This window comes from Ursus americanus, chromosome 12, assembly GCF_024610735.1.
Source record: "Ursus americanus isolate L20-20 chromosome 12, mUrsAme1.1.p, whole genome shotgun sequence".
NCBI classification, from domain to species: domain Eukaryota; kingdom Metazoa; phylum Chordata; class Mammalia; order Carnivora; family Ursidae; genus Ursus; species Ursus americanus.
This window is the reverse complement of record NC_142138.1, coordinates 43,881,466-43,903,025: the sequence shown is the minus strand read 5'-3', so window position 1 is coordinate 43,903,025 and position 21,560 is coordinate 43,881,466. Positions and strand designations below refer to the sequence as shown.

At 35.4% G+C, this 21,560-nt stretch overlaps 1 protein-coding gene across 2 annotated transcripts in view; it reads right to left on the bottom strand.

The window, feature by feature from the left end:
- Positions 1-21,560, bottom strand: part of RPAP2 (RNA polymerase II associated protein 2) — an 85,052-nt gene that overhangs the window by 36,350 nt on the left and 27,142 nt on the right. Inside the window, exons 7-10 of one of the 2 annotated variants that reach the window (XM_045801790.2) lie at positions 21,460-21,495; positions 18,694-19,627; positions 12,934-13,016; positions 10,000-10,080 (exon numbers count right to left, since the gene is read on the bottom strand). In XM_045801790.2, the coding sequence (XP_045657746.2) occupies positions 10,000-10,080; positions 12,934-13,016; positions 18,694-19,627; positions 21,460-21,495 (1,134 nt within the window). The remainder of the gene's footprint in view (positions 1-9,999; positions 10,081-12,933; positions 13,017-18,693; positions 19,628-21,459; positions 21,496-21,560) is intronic. The other variant, XR_015726309.1, reaches the window with a different exon arrangement.

Below are 21,560 nucleotides of genomic sequence, written 5' to 3'. Positions count from 1 at the left end.
TATATTTATAATAATATTACTGTTAGACAAGATGGGAATATAGAACAATTATGGGCAACTAAATTGCATGGTTTATTAAAGTACACACACACACACACACACACACACACACACACGCACAGTTCCCTGTAACCACATCCTCTGTATTTTCCCCCAATGAAATGTTTCATTAAAGCTAACAAGCTAATAAGCAATTTCTTTTTTTTTTTTTTTAAGATTTTATTTATTTATGTGACAGAGAGACAGCCAGCGAGAGAGGGAACACATCAGGGGGAGTGGGAGAGGAAGAAGCAGGCTCCCAGCGGAGGAGCCCGACGTGGGACTCGATCCCGGAACGCCGGGATCATGCCCTGAGCCAAAGGCAGACGCTTAACGACTGCGCCACCCAGGCGCCCCTAATAAGCAATTTCTGATTTTAATTCATCTTTAGGACCTTCTTACCTTGTGACAGGTTGGCAACAGGCACTAAAGGAATGACATAATCCATAATTTACAGAAATAAGAGTTGACAATAAATTATAACACTAGGTCTTTAACTAAAAAAAGTTGTATGATCTGTAGGGGCACTTGCACACCAATGTTTATGGCAGCAATGTCCAAAACAGCCAAACTGTGGTAAGAGCCCAGATGTCCATTGACAGATGAATGGATAAAGAAGATGTGGTGTGTGTGTGTGTGTATATATACACACACACACACACACATACAATGGAATACTACTCAGCCATCAAGAAAATGAAGTGTGTATATATATATATATATACATATATATATACACACACACACACACACACACACACACACATACAATGGAATACTACTCAGCCATCAAGAAAATGAAGTCTTGCCATTTGCAATGACATGGATGGAACTGGAGGGTATTATGCTAAGCAAAATAAGTCAATCAGAGAAAGACAATTATATGATCTCACTCATATGTGGAATTTAAGAAACAAAACAGAGGATCACAGGAGAAGAGAGGAAAAAATAAAACAAGATGAAATCAGAGAGACAAACCATAAGAGACTCTTAATCATAGGAAACAAACTGAGGGTTGCTGGAGGGAAAGAGGGTAACTGGGTGATGGACACTGAGAAAGGCATGTGATGTAATGAGCATTGGGTATTACATAAGACTGATGAATCACTGACCTCTACCTCTGAAACCAATAATACATTATATGTTACTTAATTGAATTTCAATTAAAAAAAAACAAAGTTTTAAAAATTCAGAAATTAATTCTATCACTTAGCAGTTAATAAAATACATTGTAGTCAACTGAGTTTCTCAGAAACAATTTGGAAAAATTGCTCTAAATAAAACATGATATAAATCAGTAAGAAAAAAAAGGTAGACAATGATATTTAATAAAGGAACGTTACCCAAAATAGACAAAGAATACTTAAAATGTAACAACAGGAACACAAATAGCCCAATTAAAAAATGGGCCAAACACCTTAACAGACATCTCATCAAAGATAACAAATGACAAATAGGCAGATGAAAAGATGCTCCACATTGTATCTCATAATAGAACTGCAATTTAAAACGAAAATGAGATGCTACCGTACACCAATCACAACGGCCAAAATCCTGAACACTGACAAAACCAAATGCTGAATCAAAATCCATCTGCAAGTCATACATTTGCTACAACTGAGAAACCTACACTGACATCATTATCACATTGGTCAAATGTTTGGCTCTGTAGTAAAGATGTGGAGAAACAAGGACTCTCATTCATTGCTGATGGGAATGCAAAATGGTCACAGCAACTTTGAAAGTTTGGTGCTTTCTTACAAAACTAAACATACTCCACCATCCGATCAGCAATCATGTTCCTTGGTATTTACCCAAAGGAGTCAACAACTTATGACTATAAAAAACCTGCACGCAGATGTTTATAGCAGCTCTATTTTACAACTTCCAAACTTGGAAGCAACCAAAATGTCCTTCAGTAGGTGAATAGAAAAATAAGCTGTGGTACATCCAGATAATGGAATATTATTCAGCCCTAAAGATATGTGCTATTAAACTGCAAAAAGATGTGGAGGTACTTTATTTTTTTTAAAGAGATTTATTTATTTGTCAGAGAGAGCACAAGCAGGGGGAGCAGCAGGCAGAGGGAGAAGTAGGCTCCCTGCTGAGCAAGGAGCCTGACGCGGGACTCAATCCCAGGACCCTGGGATCATGACCTGAGCTGACGGCAGACGTTTAACCGACTGAGCCACCCAGGCATCCCAATGGAGGTACTTTAAATGCATATTACTTAAGTGAAAGAAGCCAGTCTGAAAGGCTACATACTGTATAATTCCAATTATATGACATTTGGGAAAAGGTAAAACTATGGAGATAGTAAAAAGATCAGTGGTTGTCAGGGGTTGTGGAATGGGGGTGGGGGGAGTAGACAAATAGGTGGAGCATAGAGGTGCTCTAGGTCAGTGAAAATACCGTATAATAATGATAGGTACATGCCATACAGTCATCCAAACCCACAGATTATATAATACCAAGAGTGAACTCTAATGTAAAATGTGGACTCTGGGTGACAATGATGTTGTCAATGTGGGTTCATCAACTGCAGCAAATCTGTAACTCTGGTTGGGAGGTTGCTAATGGGGGAGGCTATGCATATGTGGGGGCAAGGACTATTATAGGGAATCTTTGTACCTTTTTCTCAATTTTGCTATGAACTTAAAACTGCTCTTAAAATATAGTAAAAAAACACACACACACACAAAAACAAAAACAAAAAACCCACCAGCCAATAAACAAATAGACAAAGGATATAAGCAAGCAATTTACAGAGGAGGAAAGCTGAACGGTCAGTAAACATTTGAACAAGAGTTTAATTTCACCAGTAAACATTTGAACAAGAGTTTAACTTCACTAGTGATCTGAAAAACTAATATAAAAGCAAAAATTCACTCCATCACATTGGCAAAGTAAAATACTAATAATTTCAAAGGTTGGTGAGAATATGAAGATAGTATTTTTAATTCTTGTTGATGTGAGCTATCACACAATTTGACAATATCTAATAAAGCTGAAATGTATATAAATAACTCAACTATTTCACTTGTAGATATGAACCCTAAACAAACTCTCACTTATGTTTAAGGAAATATGTATAGTTAATATGCTTGTAACAGGAAAAAAATAATAAATTGTGGCATTTTTACAGAATACTAAAGAGGTCAAAATAATGAATGAACTAGACTTACATATTTTGCTCATAATTAGAATCAAAGACAGCAAGTTTGGTATCACATTATTTATATAACTCAAGGACAGACAATACTCGGTATTATTTATGGATATACAGGAGTAGAAGTATAAGAACAAAGACTAGAAAGATACATATCAAATTCACAGTATCAGTTGCTTCTGGGGGAGGAAAGGAGAATGGATTGGGAAAGAGAACAAAGGGGAATTCATGTCAGGGCCTTTGCAGTGGCTATTCCATTGCCTGAAACTATCTTCCACTGGTAAGTTTTCTTGTCACCTTCACAATAAGGCCTATATGGACCACCATATTAAAAAGTGAAACTTCTAGGGGTACCTGGGTGGCTCAGTTAGCTAAGCGTCCAACTCTTGATTTTGGCTCAGGTCATGATCTCCAGGTGGTGAGGTCTAGCCCTGTGTAGGGCTCTATGCTCAGTGGGGAGTCTGCTGGAGATTCTCTCTCTCTCCCTCTGCTAACATGTGCACACTTTCTCTCAGATAAATAAATCTTAAGAAAAAAAAAAAAAAAAGTGAAACTTCTTTCCACTTCCCAGCCCCAGATTCTTGACTCCCTTACCCAGCTATATCTTTTTCTTTTTTTCTCCTATTCCAGTTATCACCTTTTTTTTTTTTTTAAGATTTATTTTATTTATTTCAGAAAGAGTATGGGAAGGAATAGGGAGAGAGACTCCAGGCTGAGCACAGAGCGCAACACATGGCTGGAGCCCACTGTGGGGCTCGATCCCACAATGCTGAGATCAGACCTGAGCTGAGACCAAGAGTCGACCCTCAACTGCCTGTGCCACCCAGGCGCCCCTCCACCATCACCTTCTAACATACAGTTATTGTTTATTATCTGTTTGTTTTTTTGGCCTGTGGCAGAGATCTATATGTTCTTCACCTATTTATTTCAGATTGATTTCTTAAGTGTTCAGAATGATTTGGTATTTATCTAGCTGTGTTCAAGGGATGAGGCAAGCATAGGGCCCCCTACTACTCTGCCATCTTAGCTCCTTTCTCTTCACCTATTTATTCCAAATACCCAGAACAAGGTATTCATTTTTTTCTAAATAAGTGACTTAACCTTTAATATTTTAATTAAAAAATATACATCTGGATCAAATATTACAAAATATTAATAACTATTAATTCTGAGTAGAGAATATGTGTATCTTTATTACATTAATCTGAATTTTTCCCATGGTTAATATGTTTTACAAAATTTTAAAAAGTCCAGATGATATAAAGTATACTCTAGTGGTTAAAAATTCTGACAGACATATGGGTTCGATACTCAGATCTGTCAGTTGGCCTTACTTGGGACACATTCAACAGCTGTAAAACTTTTCATTCAATAAAACAGGAACAATAGTACTACCTACTCATAGAGTTCTTGTGAGGACTAAATGTACAGAAGACATCCATGCTGCCAAATTCAACGGACATTCCTCAGTCCTCATCTTAATCTATTAGCAATATTTGACACAACCAATACTTCCTTTCTCCTTGGGACACTTTCTTTACCCTGCTTTCCGCCGGCTTGATTTCCCTCTCTCTCACTGGCACTCTTTCTCAGACCTTATGATTTTGGATAACTCCGTGGCCTCTGCCCTTGGGTCTCTCATTTCCTCGGTGCTGTTATCCAATCTCATAGCTTTAAATATTAGATAACTATGTGCTGACAGCTCTCATATTTATGATCCCTAGCCTGGACCCTTTCCTTGAATTCCAGACTTCTGAATCTAATGGTCTCAGTAATGGCTATGCAATCCTTCCAGAATCCAGTTGCTTAGGCCAAAAATCTTGTGGTTAACTTGGCTCTCTTGATGTCCCATATCCAACCAGTCATCAAATCCTGACGGTACTATCTTCAAAAGAGAATCTGATAACTTTTTACCTCCACAGCTTTCACCTTGGTCCACTTCACTTCTTGCCTAGATTACCGAGACAGCATTCTGAATGGTCTTCCTGCCTCTGCCCATCTATTGTAATTCTCAAATCAGCAGAGTGATGTTGTTAAAAATATGTCAGATCATATCATTCCTCCCTTCAGAATCAACCAATTGCTCTCCATCTCACTTGGAGTAAAAGTGAAAGAATGACCATAGCTATAAGGCCTATATAATCTCTACCACACCCACTCCCCGCCCTTTACTTCTCTGACCATATTTCTTTGTACCTTTGCCTCTCCTCATTTCTCCAGCCTCACTAGTATCCTTAATATTTTATGAATACACCAGGCCTCCTGTACCTATCATATTTCCACAAATAGCAACATGGCTTGCTCCCTCACCAACTTTAAGATCTTTTTATAAATGGCATCCTCTCCATGAGGTCTTCCCTGACCAGGCTATCCGTCACAGATAAAAAAATCCAACTACCTCCCCTTCCTCAGTACCAACCCCTTTCCCTGCTTCTGGGGAGAAAAGGAAAAGAATGAAATGAGAAAGGAGAAAGGGCATATTACCACATAATGATAATACATACATTGTTCTTATTTACATATCCTTTCTATTAGAATAGTTCCATGAGAGAAGGAATTTTTGTCTGTTTTGTTCACTGCTTTGTCTGGAGCAACTAAAACAGAATCTAGCACATGACCAAAAAAGGTCAAAGGATAAGCATGTAAAAACATGGCAAAAACAGTTAAAAATAAATTCCTTTTCTTTTTCTTTTTTCTTTTTTTTTCTAGGAAGATCGGTAGGAGAAGAAAGGGATAAAGAAGGGGGGTAATCAGAAGGGGGAATGAAGCATAAGAGACTATGGACTCTGAGAAACAAACTGCGGGCTTCAGAGGGGAGGGGGGTGGGGGAACGGAATAGGCTGGTGACGGGTGGTGGGGAGGGCACGTATTGCATGGTGCACTGGGTGTTATACGCAACTAATGAATCATCGAACTTTACATCAAAAACCAGGGATGTACTGTATGGTGACTAACATAATAAAAAACATTAAAAAAAAAAAAAGAAATTCCTTTTCTACTATACTCAAATCTCCCAAAGTTAAGCCAAATTTAAGATTTCATGAATTCATTTACTCACCCAGCAAAAAATGTATTGAGTGCCTGCTCTATATCACTGTTTCAGGCACTGGGGAAAACACAAGATCTTTTTGTGTCAAAATATAATTTTAGTTCAAATCAGATTTAGAAAAATATCTTGACCCAACACTGATGACAGTGAATCTTCACCAAGCAACTTCTGATGGCACCACTATGGCAAGAAAATCAAAATAACATTCTGGATAATGACTGTGATGCAATTCAGTGGAAAGGACAGCTCTATTCACAGGGGAAAGATTCTTCAAAGAGCTGAAAAAGCTGCTTTATGTGTAAGTTCTAATAGGCTCTCAACTCTGCTTGTACATTAGAATCACCTGAGGGGTTTTTAAAGAATACTGATGTCTGGACCCGACCCTAACCAAATGAAACTCAATCCCCAGGGGTGAAGCCAGGCATCTGTAGTTGTTAAAAGCTCCCCAGGTAATTCTGATGCACAACTGGTTTGAGAATCACTGTTTTACAAGTTCCTATTATTGATTATCATTTCAAAGGGAAGGATATGGTTATTTATGTCAACTCTTTTCCATTGTCAGTATCGATTGAAAAGATCTCTCAACATTAGTCCCTGATCATCAATATGGCATTGTTTTTTTTAGAGACTTTGTGTAGAAGCCTTAGCCCACAAGTAGTCACATACCAGCTGAAGTTGTCCTACTAGGATCTGAAGACCTCATGAGTTATCTTAGTAGAGGTAATTCTGTACTCTAAGTAACTGACATTTTCCTAAAAAGCAGCAAAACCAATTTAAGCAATTTTTATTAAAGCTATAGACGCTGACCTGCAGGTACTAAAAGTAAAGAATTAAAAAATAATTAACATCAAGGTTTCTTATATTTGTGTGTGATTAATGATCTTGTAGTTGCATTGCTTCTGTGACATCTAATAAGGGTAACAACCTCAGTAATTAGAACAATCATGTCATTCAGATACACTGTTATTACCTGAACATTCACTTTCAAATCTAAACATTCTAGATGAAGTATACATGTCCTTATGTATTTTTGTCCGTCAGAAAAATAAAATGCTGCAGTAATCAATGATGCCTGTGAAAACCATTAATTTTACGTACAAAACAATTAGCAAAAAATTTTAATTATTTAGCAAAACAGATCAACAGTTAATACAAATGGTAATTACATTAAATAGATTACGTTCTTGAGAATGCTGTATCTTGGAAAAAATGTTTAAATAAATTCAAACAATGTTAGGACAGAATAGGGCTTAGATTTTATCATAATTTGATCTCTGCAGAACTCTATTATGTACCAGCATTCACAACATTAAAGAAAATAACTGTTGTTAAAAAGGAACAACAGGCCCCAAAATGGAGTCCCTTATGCTAAGACCCACCAAGACTTAACACCTAACCTAACTGTAGTTTCAGCCTCTCCCAGGAGTGGAGTTTTAAACCCATCAGTCTGGAATTTCCTGATCACCACTAAGGAGGTAATCTGCATGATAAAACCCCCTGCCTTTCCCTCTAAGGAAAGGAGACCTTGCCTGAAACAATGCTTTCTTTATCTTTTTTCCTAATAACTTCCTTGCCCTACCCTATTTCTGCCTACAAATGCCTTCTATTTTGTACAACCCCTCTAAGCACCCTTCTTGTTAGATGAAATGCTGCCTAATTCATTAATCACTGAATAAAGTCAATTAGATCTTTAAAAACTTACTTGATTGAATTTTTGTTCCTTAACAGCTTTAAGAGCTACATTTAGATTTTATTTATTTACTGCCATTTAAGTTATAAACCTTCAAGAAAATGGTCTACTGGGGAATTCTTAGAATCTTGTGATGATGAATTTAACGATATCACTTCAAAATATCGTGAATTGAAAAAATATCTAAATTACGTAAATAGATATGCAATAATCTCAATACAATCTCTAATCAAAATAATAAAAAATGTTACGACAAAACTGTTAAGAGTAAACTGAGGCACCCCTAACACATTCTGTTTTGTCAAACTTCACCACAAATACTCTACAATGTCTTAAAACAACTCCTATAGTCTTGAGTCTACAAGAGCTAAATATTTAAACATGCGGTGAGTGGTACAAATGATCCTTTTCAGAGGATGAAAATGAAGTTTTTTGAGATTTGCCTAAACTATGAATCCTAGATCCTTCTAGTACACAACTTATTGAAAAACAGCTTCCTGAATCACTTTGTGGTATATAAAAAGGTTAGTGATTTTTTAAATGTGTTAGTTGAAAGTGAATGGCAATTTTGGTATTACTAATATACAATACAGTGACTGCAAATCTAACAGCTAACAATGTCAAATTATTTCTGTACTGTAATTTTAAATTTTTAAAATATTATTATTACTATTGATAACAATAAACCATAATGATTACTTACTGGATGAAATGATTCTTCTAATTTAGAAGTTTGTTCAATATTGGGGCTATCTAGTTTTAGCCACAGGCAAGTAATGATTTTAATATTTGGTCACTGGCATTTGGCCAAAATGTGTATTTGGTGCACCTCTACCAATAGGGTTTTTTAGAGACCTATCCTTATGCTTCTTGGTAGAGAATACAGTCTTAGCCTGAGTGAATATTTTCACCTTGACAATTTTTAGAAAAATCCCAACTGCTCTGTTTCACAATTGATAGTCTCTTTTCATCCTTTCTTTATACTTATCACTTTAAATCCTTTCCATATACTTCAATATTAAATTACCCATTGTTTTGTATGTTCACTGTGCTCAACTTATTTTCTAACAGGAGAGTTCTGCCTTGAGGGTGGGCATAATGCTTCTTTTGCTTTGTCCATAGTGTGTAGCAGCACAGTGCTGGTCATCTAATCTATATCTACTAATTTACTAAGATCAATATGTTACTGGCTTTGTGTCTGAGACACCATTTTCCTTCTTAATTTTAGGCTATACTATAAATAAATAATCCAAAACTAACTATGTCAAGGTTTGAACAAAGAAGATGCTGCATTTAATAAAAGATAATGTTTAGTGGAGGAGAAAATAGAACACTATTCTTAGATCTAAGACACTGAAGGTAAGTCACTTTTTTCATGTCTTTGTTAGAAAGCCCTCTTGCTCAACTATAGACCCCAACGTTAAAATCAGAACCAGACAAGACTGCTTAACGTAACTCATGTTTTAATTAAAACCCAATGAACATCCAAACTGCCTGACCAGAAAAGCCCTGATAGCAAAGGAATGCCTAGAAGACTACATCCCACATGTGTCCTTCCCTGCCCACAATCATGGGCTGACCACATACCAACCCTGACTCATGATCATGTGCTCTCTGCCTGCTCTCTTGCATGGACTCCCCACCCCCAAATCTCTCCTTATAAAACTCTAGGGGTCCATCTTGCAGGTGGAGAGAATGGTTAAGGCTGCCACCTCCCCTGGCTGCTGGCACCCAAAATAAATCTTTCCCTTTCTCTTTTCCAAGCTCTTATCTCTTGATTTTTTGGCTTCTCTTGGGACAAGTTTTTCCAGGTTTGTTCAACAACAGTGTGGGCAAACCCAGCCAGGAGCTATGCTTTTGATTAGTCCAGCCCCCTCAGGATTTCCTAGGATGGAGCAGTTGGCCATGGCAGCATGCCAGGGTTTACCCATTCATTTACTGACTTAGTGGCTGTGATAGATCATTAGGTAACACAGTCTTTCTATGGATTCTGCAAGGCAATCACAGGAAGTCAAAATAAATGAGAAGGAAGATTTCAGTAGTAACACCAACCTGAAAGTTCGGACAAGATTTTTAAGTTGTGCATAAACATCTCCTAATGTGATCTGAAGAGGCCCCAAAAGTCCAGGAACTCTGAAAATAAAAAATTACATTTCTTTTGAAACATAATTTAGCTATATAGACACATTCTTTGAGTCTTGCCTACATCTGGATTTTCCATAGGTAATAATGGCACTTAGGTAGAGGCAGGTAAGCTAGCTTCTGACTGGTGAGAACCCACAAGGATACATTTCATAGTAACCCCGCACTCCACTTTGTAGTCTATGCTACAGTGTGAGGCACTGAAAAATGTTATTTTGGCTGCTGTTTATGTTCTTGTACTTGTTTTTCTTACCTCTATGTTCAAATATTAGATTAAATGGAAAGAACACAAGGCCAGAGGAACTGGATCCCCCAAATGGCCCAATTTAGGAGTGTGACCTATTTCTCCTTATGAAATTCTAATGGTGGGAATAGAAACTGATACATTTCTAGAGAGCAATTTGACAACATATATTAACATTTTAAATGTGGAAATTCTTTGACCAAGCAGTTGTACTATGAAAAAATTTATCCTAAAGAAACAATCAGATAACATAAAAAAAGACACTTCCTAACGGAAACAAATGTCCACCAACAGGTCATTCATTAAATAAATTATGATATAAACATATAATGGAATATAATAAAACCTTTAAAATGATAATGTGAATCTATACACTTTTAACGTGGAAAGATATTCATGGTATAAGTGTTAAGTGAAAAATGCATATGTGGTATTGTCCCATTTTTATAAAAACTTATATATAATGACATTATATATGATAGATAGTATATTTCAAACATGTTTGATTCCTCCCAGGTTTATACTGTAACAGAGAGAACCAAAGGGAATGAATATACACACACCATATATATTATGTATGTGTCAGGGATAAACATCAAAATATTAATAGTAGTTACTATTCAGTGGGATTACAGGTGATCTTCGCTTCCTTCTTTGAACCATTTTGTACTGCCCAAATCTTCTGCAATAAGCATGCATTACTTTTTTAAAAACTTATTATAAAGTTTCAGATATATTTCAAAACAGAGAAAATAGCAATAACCCCATATATCTATTTCCAGATTCAACCTCCCAATATTTTGTTACATTTCTTTCATTTTTTCCTTCCTTCTTTACTTTTTTTGCCAGTACTCTTTTAAAGTAAATCCCTGACATCATGTCATTTGGCCCCTAAATATTTATCTATCTCTAAATACAAGGGCAGTTTCTTACATAATCACAATAAAATTATCATACCTAACCAAATTAACAATTCCTTAATATCATCTAATACACAGTATATATTTTATTTTCTTCAATTATCTTAAAAAAAAAATCTGCTTACAACTGGTTTGTTCCAATCAGTAACCAAAAAGGTCTTACTTTTATTATGAGAAAAAACTGCTTTCGTAAGTAACAAAAAAACCCCTCTATGTCAATAACTATTTTGTTTTAAGTGTTCTTTGTGTTTCCATAAGTTATTCCATCTCTTCTCAAATTTAGGTCTTGAGCTATTATCAATAATTCGGTCCTTTGGCATGGCAACTTTTGGCATCTTCTGTTGCAGCCAAAACCCAAAAGAAACAGAATTCCTTCAATAGCATAACTATGGGGTCTTAAATTTAAAACTGGGTACTTTCATTAGCTAAAAAAGTCTAGAAAACTACTTTCAGATAAATCCCTATCTACTGATTACATACAGGTATCAATAATCCAACCTAACTTTCAAAACCCATGTAACCATAGCCAAGGATTGATACCTTCTTGTCCTATGAATCAGACACACGGTGACTTTTACTGTTTTCTAACCTAATATCAAACAGAAACAAATTTCTAAGTATGAGGACCATATAAAAGGCAAAACTAATAACAGATTTATTATCTGTGAGGAGCTTAATATAAGAGGAACTCAATAAATAGTGAAGTTATTTAAAATGGAAAACTTCGAGGAGTAGGCTGCTCAAAATATTAAGGCTCCCAGGAGATATGTTTTTCTTATCATTCAACTACTACAAAATTAAGACTACTACATATGCTCTTCCTCCCTTCCTTCCTTCCTTCCTTCCTTCCTTCCTTCCTTCCTTCCTTTCTTTCTTTCCGATTTTAAAGTAATCTCTACACTCAACATGGGGCTCGAACTCACAACCCTGAGTGGGATCAAGAGTTGCACGGTCCACCCACAGGGCCAGCCAGGTGCCCCTAATCCATACGCAGACCTTAAACAATGACTGAAAATACCTTTACATTTTTTCTGCTGAAGAAAATAGAGATTGAAAAATTCAAAGACAGCCCTCACACCTCTGAAAAAAAGATTTTCAAACTTCTTTTGAAAGACAAACCAAGATTACAATTTTTAAATGTCATTTATGACTGAGCTAATTACAAGAAAAATAATTTCCACCACGGGAAGTTTAAAACTAAAGTGCAAAGTTGACTTGAACAAAAACTCTTAAGCTGCTGAGTGTGAAATGGTTCTATAAATATGTATGCAGAGTGAGTTAACAGACCGTTAAAACGTCATAAAGTTTCATTCACATGTGAAACTGATGTGACACGTATACCACAAATCAGTATTTAAATGGTCCAGCTTTGATATTTTTTTCCCTGACTTCACTGGATTATTAAGTGGAAGTGACACAGTTTAGTTTTCTACTGCCATAATCTCAACCTTCCTCTTTATTATGTGCTTCTGTGTCTTCTACACAAAACTTAATTTCAGTATTTCCTCGGCAGGATATCTTAAAAATCTCTATTTCTCAGGTAAAGACATCCATGTAAACTTTTCACATTATTTTTCAAACCGTTCAAAATTCAAGGGTTAGAATTAATATAAATTATGAACCCACAAGTACCAAGTTAATTTTAAATATTGTAAAGTGGAATGACAATTACATACTTACACTTTACTCAACTTTTCAAGTACGATGCGTTTTCTAATCTGGTTCTGAGAACTTGAATCTACCAGTGGAAAGGTGGGATCATGCTGAATCACATTTTTAAACAAAACAAAGCAAAACCATAAATTTACATTCTTCTTTGATAAGAACAATAAACATTAAAACACAAAAGTTCACACCTAGGGTATGGTAGAATAAAAACTAGACTTGAGAATTATTAGAAGATTTAAATTTGAGCACTGGTTCAGTTACTGGGCTGATGTGAACTTGAGTCACATGCCTGCTTTTGAGAATTTTCTCTCATCTGCATAAAGGGATCCTAATACCTTCTTTATCGAATAAGAAAATGTACACAAAAGAACTCTGTAAACTACTAAATGCTATACAAATGTTGGAGATTAAAGCTTTAAAATTAGCAAATACTATATATGTATTATGGGGAATTCCACTTCTAGAAATGGCAGACAAAATACTTCTAACCATCCCTCCTGCTGAGAACTGAAAAAACACTGGGAAAATACCCACATTTGTTTGAAAACATCAGAGACCTAACAAGGCAGTAAAGAATTAAGGCCAGAGATTCTACAGAAGGTAATTCCAGAGACGGCGGTGACTAATTCCAGAAGAAGCAATTCAGATACTGAGAACCAGCATTGTTTTTCTAATAAGCATTAAAGCTTGGGGAATGCCAAGAAGAAAGAGGTACTGGCAACCCTCCCCTCCAAACCTGATTTAGAAGGCTAGGACTACGAATGAATAGGAAACGGACTGGCTCTTACAGGGAGGTACTGAAGTCCAGCTTCAAATCATCTTAATCCCTGATTGAATTAAGTGATTTAGAACTGCTACAAATCATCTGCCTGAAGCAAACATAACCTGTTTTAGAGGAAGATAACATCAGCTTGGGTCTCAAGTTACCTGTAATTTTTAATATACAATGTTTGCCATATAATAAAACAATAAGAAAACAAGACAATATGGTCAAAATCTCAAACATTACCCCATAGAAAAGAGCCTCCAGGGAATCCAGATAATGAAGTTATCAACTTTATTTAAAATACCTATGTTGATATATTAAAAAAAAATGACAAGACTAAAAATTCCTGCAGAGAACTGGAAACTATATAAAAGAACCAAATGAAAATTCTCAAACTGAAAAATATAGTATTCAAAAGTGAGAACTCAATGGATATATTTAATAATATAGTAAAAAATGACCGAAGAGAGAATACTGATTTGGAAAATACTCAGAATAAAGCACCCACCCTCCTCCCACACCCTCCTCCCACACACACACATAATGCAAAACATAAAAGAGTATGAGACACAATGCAAAAGACTAAGATGTCTGTAACTGGAGTACCAGAGAGGAAAGGAAGAATGAGACAAAAGCAGTTATCTATAAAGGTAATAACTGGGAATATTCCAATACTGATGAAAGAAACCAAATCAAGATTCAAGTATTACAACGCCAAAAGAACAAATACAATTATAATCACACCTAAGCAAAGCATTCTAAAACTGATGGTCGGCAAAGACAAAAAATGTCTTAAAAATGGCTAGTGGAAACAAACTGAGGGCTTCAGAGGGGAGGGGGGTGGGGGAATGGGATAGACCGGTGATGGGTAGTAAGGAGGGCACGTATTGCATGGTGCACTGGGTGTTACACGCAATTAATGAATCATCGAACTTTACATCAGAAACCAGGGATGTACTGTATGGTGACTAACATAATAAAAAAACATTAAAAAACAATGGCTAGTGGAAGAAAAACAGTATTTTCAAAGAAGTAGCTATATAAAAGAGAAATAAATGGAAGCCCAAAGACAAGGAAATACTTCCAATGGACTGAAAAAAAAGTAAATGCTAATCCAGAATTGAATACCCAGAAAAATATCTTTCAAAAGTGAAAGTAAAATAAAGAACTTTCTGATAAAAACTGAGGAAATTCATCATTAGCAAACTGCACTAATCAAAATAAAGGATATTCTTTAGGTCCAAGGCAAATGATCCCAGATAGAAGAATGGAGATGCAGGAAGAAATGAAAAACAATGGAAAAGTAATTAAGTGGATAGCTCCAACTGAATACTGACTATAAATCATCTTACAGGATTTAAAACAGAGAGAGAATAAAAATAGACAACAAGAGCACATAAGCACAGAGAGAGTAAATGGAATTAAAATTTCTAAGGTACTGTCTAAGAAGCAAAAAAATTAACTTATATTGGACTTTTATAATAATTCAGTTAATTCAGGTTTTAATCTTTAGAGTAACTACTTCTGATTAGTAAAATAAAGTATAAAAAACAAGCCAATAGAGGGTAAACAATGAAATAATAATATTTAATTCAAAGAAAGCAAGAAAGGAGAGAAAGAGGAACACAGAACAGATGAGAGAGGCAGAAAGCAATGAGTGAGATGGCACAATTAAACCCAAATATATCAATTATGACATTGACTGTAAACAGACTAAATTCTCCACATAAAAACAATTAACAGTCTAAGTATAAAGAGTCCTGAAAATACTAATAAAAGAACGCTAATGCTGGCAAAACAGACTAAGAAAAAAAAATTATCAATGTAGAAAAAGGCCAGTCCATAATATTGAGGTTCAATTTACTAGGAAGACATAACAATCTTTTTTTTTTAACACCATATAACATCGTCTCAAAATACTAAAAGTAAAATTCACTAAACCGAAAGTAGAAATAATCAATCCATAATTATGGTAACAGACTTTTGACCTACCTCTCCCACCTCTCTCAGTAACTAACAGAATGAGCAACACCTCTCCCCGCCCTCCCCCAATCAACATTGTTTCCCAAACTTTAATATGCACACATTTCCCCAAAGGAAAATAATGAAATCTGACCCATACTCCTCATCATAAAAATCAATTCCAGGTGAATTGCAGATCTAAATATGAAAGGAAAAACAATCTAGAAGATGAAATAACCTGGGCTAAACAAAGATTTCTAAAGTCACTAAAGGGAACAATTAATAAACTGGACCCAAGATATCATTAATGAGAGTGAAAAGGCAAGTCTCAGAGTGGAAGATGATATTTGCAAAACACACAACTAAAAATGTGTTTGCATCCTGAATAAAGAGGTCCTACAAAATCAGTAAGAAAAAAAAAACCTAGATATTCCAACAGATAAATTGGGAAAAAGACTTGAAAAGACACTTAAAGTGACATTCCAAATGGTCAAAAGGCAAATGAAACAGTGCTCAACTCATTAATCATTAGAGAAGTGTATTACAACCAAAAACAATACCACTGAAATGGTGAAAAGTAACAATGTCAAGTAACGGTCAAGAATGTGGAGTCATGGAAATTCTCATATAGTCATAGTGGAATAAAAACCAGGAAAACCATTTTGGAAAACTGGCATCATCCAGTATTAGCTGCATATACACATACATCGTGACCCAAAAATTCCAGTCCTAGATACACACCCAACAGAAATACACGTACCTTAGAAAAGAGACATAGACAAGAAAGTTTGTAACACTACAGCCCTAAACTGGAAAAGCCTAAATGCTCATTAATATGAATTGTGGCATATTTCTATGAAATACTATGCAGCAATGAAAGAATGAACTATAGCCACGAGGAACACCACAAATGACTCATGAACATAAAGCTGCATGAAATAAACAGGAAACCAAAAAATATATACTATGTGAATTTAGTAGTTCAAAATTGGCAAAACTATTCCATGTTATTATAATAGCTATTCATTTTGGAAAGAGGTAATAATTAGGAGGAGACAATTTGTTTTACTCAAATTTCTTGGCCTGGGTAATCATTACAAGGCTGTATTCTTTTGTGATAATTCAGTGAGTTGTACATTTACTATCTACATTATACTTCAATGAAAAAGTTTTAAAATGTTATGCAACAAAGGAACAATTAATTTTCTTTAAGTAATTTTTCTTGTTTAAAGCTTATAGCACAAAAATGATAAAACAAATGATATATTAATGTAGTTTTATGCAGCTGAGCAACAGAGATCAAGGTTTCTCCAAGCTTACTATAAAACATGAATACTGTATAATAATACAACTGAAGTGATTTAAAATATAGTACTGGGCTAGGGAGCATTGCCTAGAAATACAAGAAATTTCTAAATTTTTACAGTATTTCCACTTTCACTCTCTTTCTAAATCTCCAAATGTGTTCTTAAATTTAGAGCCACATTTACTCAGAAATCTTTATTTATTTATTTATTTTTTTAAAGATTTTATTTATTTATTCGACAGAGATAGAGACAGCCAGCGAGAGAGGGAACACAAGCAGGGGGAGCGGGAGAGGAAGAAGCAGGCTCATAGCGGAGGAGCCTGATGTGGGGCCCGATCCCATAACGCCGGGATCACGCCCTGAGCCGAAGGCAGATGCTTAACCGCTGTGCCACCCAGGCGCCCCCAGAAATCTTTAATAACAAAGTTTTGTCAGAAAAACAAGGTTATTGCCCTACTCCTCTTCAGGCCAAATAACTTCATTTCTCAAGCTATACAACAAAAATGGGCAAGAGAAATACTGAAAGAACCTCTCTTCCTTAATCTCAGCAATATACATTTAATCTCTACAGATAATTACTATTTACTGAGTACCAACTGTATGTCAGGCACTGTGATAAATGCTTTACATACATTATTTTTAAAATTCTTAACAACTGGGGCGCCTGGGTGGTGCAGTCATTAAGTGTCTGCCTTCGGCTCGGAGCGTGATCCCGGGGTACTGGGATCGAGCCCCATGTCAGGGTCCTCTGCTGGGAGCCTGCTTCTTCCTCTCCCACTCCCCCAGCTTGTGCTCCCTCTCTCGCTGGCTGTCTCTCTCTGTCAAATAAATAAATAAAATCTTAAAAAAAAAAATTCTTAACAACTGAGCAAGGAAAGCTATTTATAGTCCCATTTACAGATGAACACTCAGACTCAAGAAACCAACTTTTTATACAGCTAGAAAATGAGACAGCAGATATTAAAATCTAGGTCTGATGTGCTCCTTCCATTTTCTCTTATGTCCATTATTTCCCAGTAAGTCTCCTTTACTATATTATTTTCATTGATATTATTTTAAACAGGCATGCTTGCCAAATACTATACAAATATTTTACCATTCAACTAGTAAGTGTACTCCACAGTATACAGTCCCACTGGAAATAAAATACAAAGATACACATGCAGAAATTTGAAAGACTAAAAGAATATAAAGAATATTTGTTGGCAGGAAATAAAAAACCCTCTTCAGAGAGTCTACATATTATACAAAGAACTAGGTTTTAAAGAAAACTTTATCCTACAAATCTAGGCTACATTTATGAAATCTTCTGGGGGCAAATCTCAACTTATTTGGAAAACTGTAATGCCAATACTGGAGAAGGCAATTTTAAAAAAAGATTTTATTTATGAGAGAGAGAGTGCGCCCACACGAGTGGCGGGGGGGGGGGGGGTTGGGGAAGTGGGGAAGGGAAAGGGAGAGAAAGATCTCAAGCAGATTCCCCACTGAGCAGGGAGCCAGTTGTGGGGCTTGATCCCACAACCCTGGGATCACGACCTGAGCCGAAGGCAGACACTTAACAGACTGAGCCACCCAGATGCCCCTGGAAATGGGATTTTAAACCAAAAAACTGATCAACTAAACAAACCTTCTGAAAATTTAACAATTATCTCTTTAATATTACTCCTGTTTCAAGATTTGTTATGGTGAGTACCCCATATGCTAGCAGCATAGAAAACTTATCATCATTAAGACATACCTCTTCGGAGTCTTGAGATTTGGTTTCTTCACTCAAAACATATCGTCCTCTATAAAACTCCCTTATCCTCAGATTTAATGTTTCAGTTTCTTTTTTCAAGTTCTCATAACTTGGCAGTGGTTCAATGGCTGTATCTGAGGCCCTAAAAGGTAAAGACTCATCCAAGCTGTTCTGAGATTCCTGCAAGGCAGGGAAATGTCTATCTGGGTCAGAGTGTATGTCATCTTCATCAAGTTCTTCTTCTTTAACCAGAGGGGCTGAAGACAGTTTCAGACATAGAGAAGCATAATTCTGGCCATACAAAAACCTCAAAGTTTCTTCTGTCTTCCATTCATTCAAAGTCTCCTTCAGGATTTTAAGTAAGTTTGCCTTTGCAACTTCAGGACACATCTGCACCGGACTAGAGGCTGACCTAGAAACTTGGTTTGATTTGGCAAATTTTCTCTTAAAATGCTCAGCACTTTTCTTACTTATGCCTACTAAAGTTATTTTTGAACTACTGTATTTATTTTCAGAATTTTCTGTAGCTTCTAATTTTTCTTGCAAAGGACTATTTGAAGAAATCTGAGTACTCAATTTCTGTAAAGGAAGTTCACCAGCAGCAGCTTTCTCATGACTATCTAATCTGCAATTGCCTAGCTGTTCAGTGACATCTATTACTGTCTGTTCCTTGTCTTCATGTTTGGAGTTAGCTTTCTGACCAGCTTTCTTTTTCATTATGCGTTTTTTGTGCAGCTGTGGACTTATACCCGTTGCATTTGGTCTGTTTCCTGGTAGAATGGAGGAAACAAAGTCTTGCTCATTATCACTGCTGCTATCACTATGAGAGCTAGAAGAACTAGATTCATAATGCTTCTCAAAATGGCCAGGATTGTCAATATCTGATGTTTTAATGGCCTTAGTGCATAACTGTACTTCCTTTCCAGAATGGCCACTGTAGAAGGAAAGAAACAAAATAACTATAATGGAAAAGCAAAATGTCCCATAGCATTTATATTTTGTAACTTTCAAGGTAAAAATCTGTACTCCCTAGGCAAAGCCCTATATATATATATATATATATGTGTGTGTATGTATGTATACGCACACACATACACACATTTCCAAAGACTACTATAAATCTATGATTTCTCTACATCTTATTTGATATAATTCTACCATTTTCTTTCTGTCTTTTCCCCCATTATTTAAAGAGTGTTACAACAGTACAGCAAAAAGAAAAAAAAGCTTTGATAATTCTATTGTAATCAATTTTGATTTTTGCCTGTTGTATTTCTGTGACTATTTCATATATCCTTTTTTAAAAAAGGTTTTCTTTTGAAAAATTCACTCTTGCTTTGTCAAAAATATGTATTACAGAACTCTGCTTAGGTTTTGAAAGATAAAAGGATAAAAAGACATGTTTAACCATTTTCCAATTCTGGTTGATAGTTATACAGACAATTCCATAGATAGAATAAAAAACACAAGAAAGTCATAGCAGAAAATAAAGTTGGTTTACTGAAGAAAGATATATTTGAAAACCCAGAGTTACAACAGAATGCTAACAATAAAAAATAGTTTTCCCTTTGACTATGTTCCTTCAATTTTCAATTAGGCTTTAAAAAGATTAAGAATTGTGAAAGAAAAAGAAGTAGGAAAAGAGTAGCTGTGTCTATACAAACTTGAGATATGCAATGATAGATAAGCAGCTACTTTCAAGCAAATGCACATATCAAAACTTTAAAAGATTAGGATAAGGATTCTGGGTCAACTGGGGGCAGGGGGTGGTGAGAGAGTATATGAACTTTCTACTTTTCAGGCAATTTTTCTGTAAACCTAATAAAATTGGTCCCTTAAGGGGATATTGATTTTTTAAATGATTAAAGAATAAAATGAAATAAAATAATGCAATAGTAATAAAAAAAAAGCATACTAGGTAGAAGTATAAAAAAAGGAAAAAGAAAAACAGAGTTGAAAGTAAGGTTGTCGATGGGAATAAAGAAAAGGTATAAGTTTATTCAGTATTAGAAATCATTTTTTTTAGTTAGAATCTAGCCTATATAGCCATGGGACTGTTTCCTGTATCGGAAGTAAGTATAATTTCAAAAAAAATAAGAATAATTTCACTTTTGTATGTTCCATCCTTTCTCTGAGAATTTTAAGTTAATTATATTTTTCTATATTACTTTAAAGCCATAAATTAAAAATACTTATCAATAAGTATCTCTCACATGTGCTCAATTCCATGTGCTAAGATAGCAACTAATAACCAGGAAAATTTATCCTGATAAAAGATTTTATAAAAAATGTGTTTTGAGAGATGGTTATAGTTGGGCAAACAACACCACAAGGAGAGTTTAGAAAATATCACAACTTGGAATTTCCATTAATGCTTTAGACCCTCTTCCAAATAATAAATGATATATGAAGTTTTGAAATCCTATAAAATAATAAAAACCTTTCAACAAATGTAATTGGTATAATCCACTTGACAAAGAAGCACAGTATCTCAGATGGAAGTTGTGTTTGTGTCATATTTCAACAGGTTCAATTAGATTTCCTCAGTAGGAACAGCTGTACAATAAATCATACAGATCAAACACATCATCTTACTATCACAAAAGAAAAAGCTGTACAAGGCAAATATCTCTTTGTGTGGGCTAAAATGGGCACTTACATAATGCATCAACACAGGAAGTCCAAGAGCTCATACCACCTGGTTTACTCTTAATGTTTCTATTAACATGAATATATAGAAGGTAAGTAATACTGATTCAACCATACCTTTGTCCTTCCTGTAGCAGCTGAAAATCAGGATGTCTGTGACAAAACAAGCAATAGAAAACTGAAGGCAACTGATATGTCAAACATTTTCGAGTGTTTGT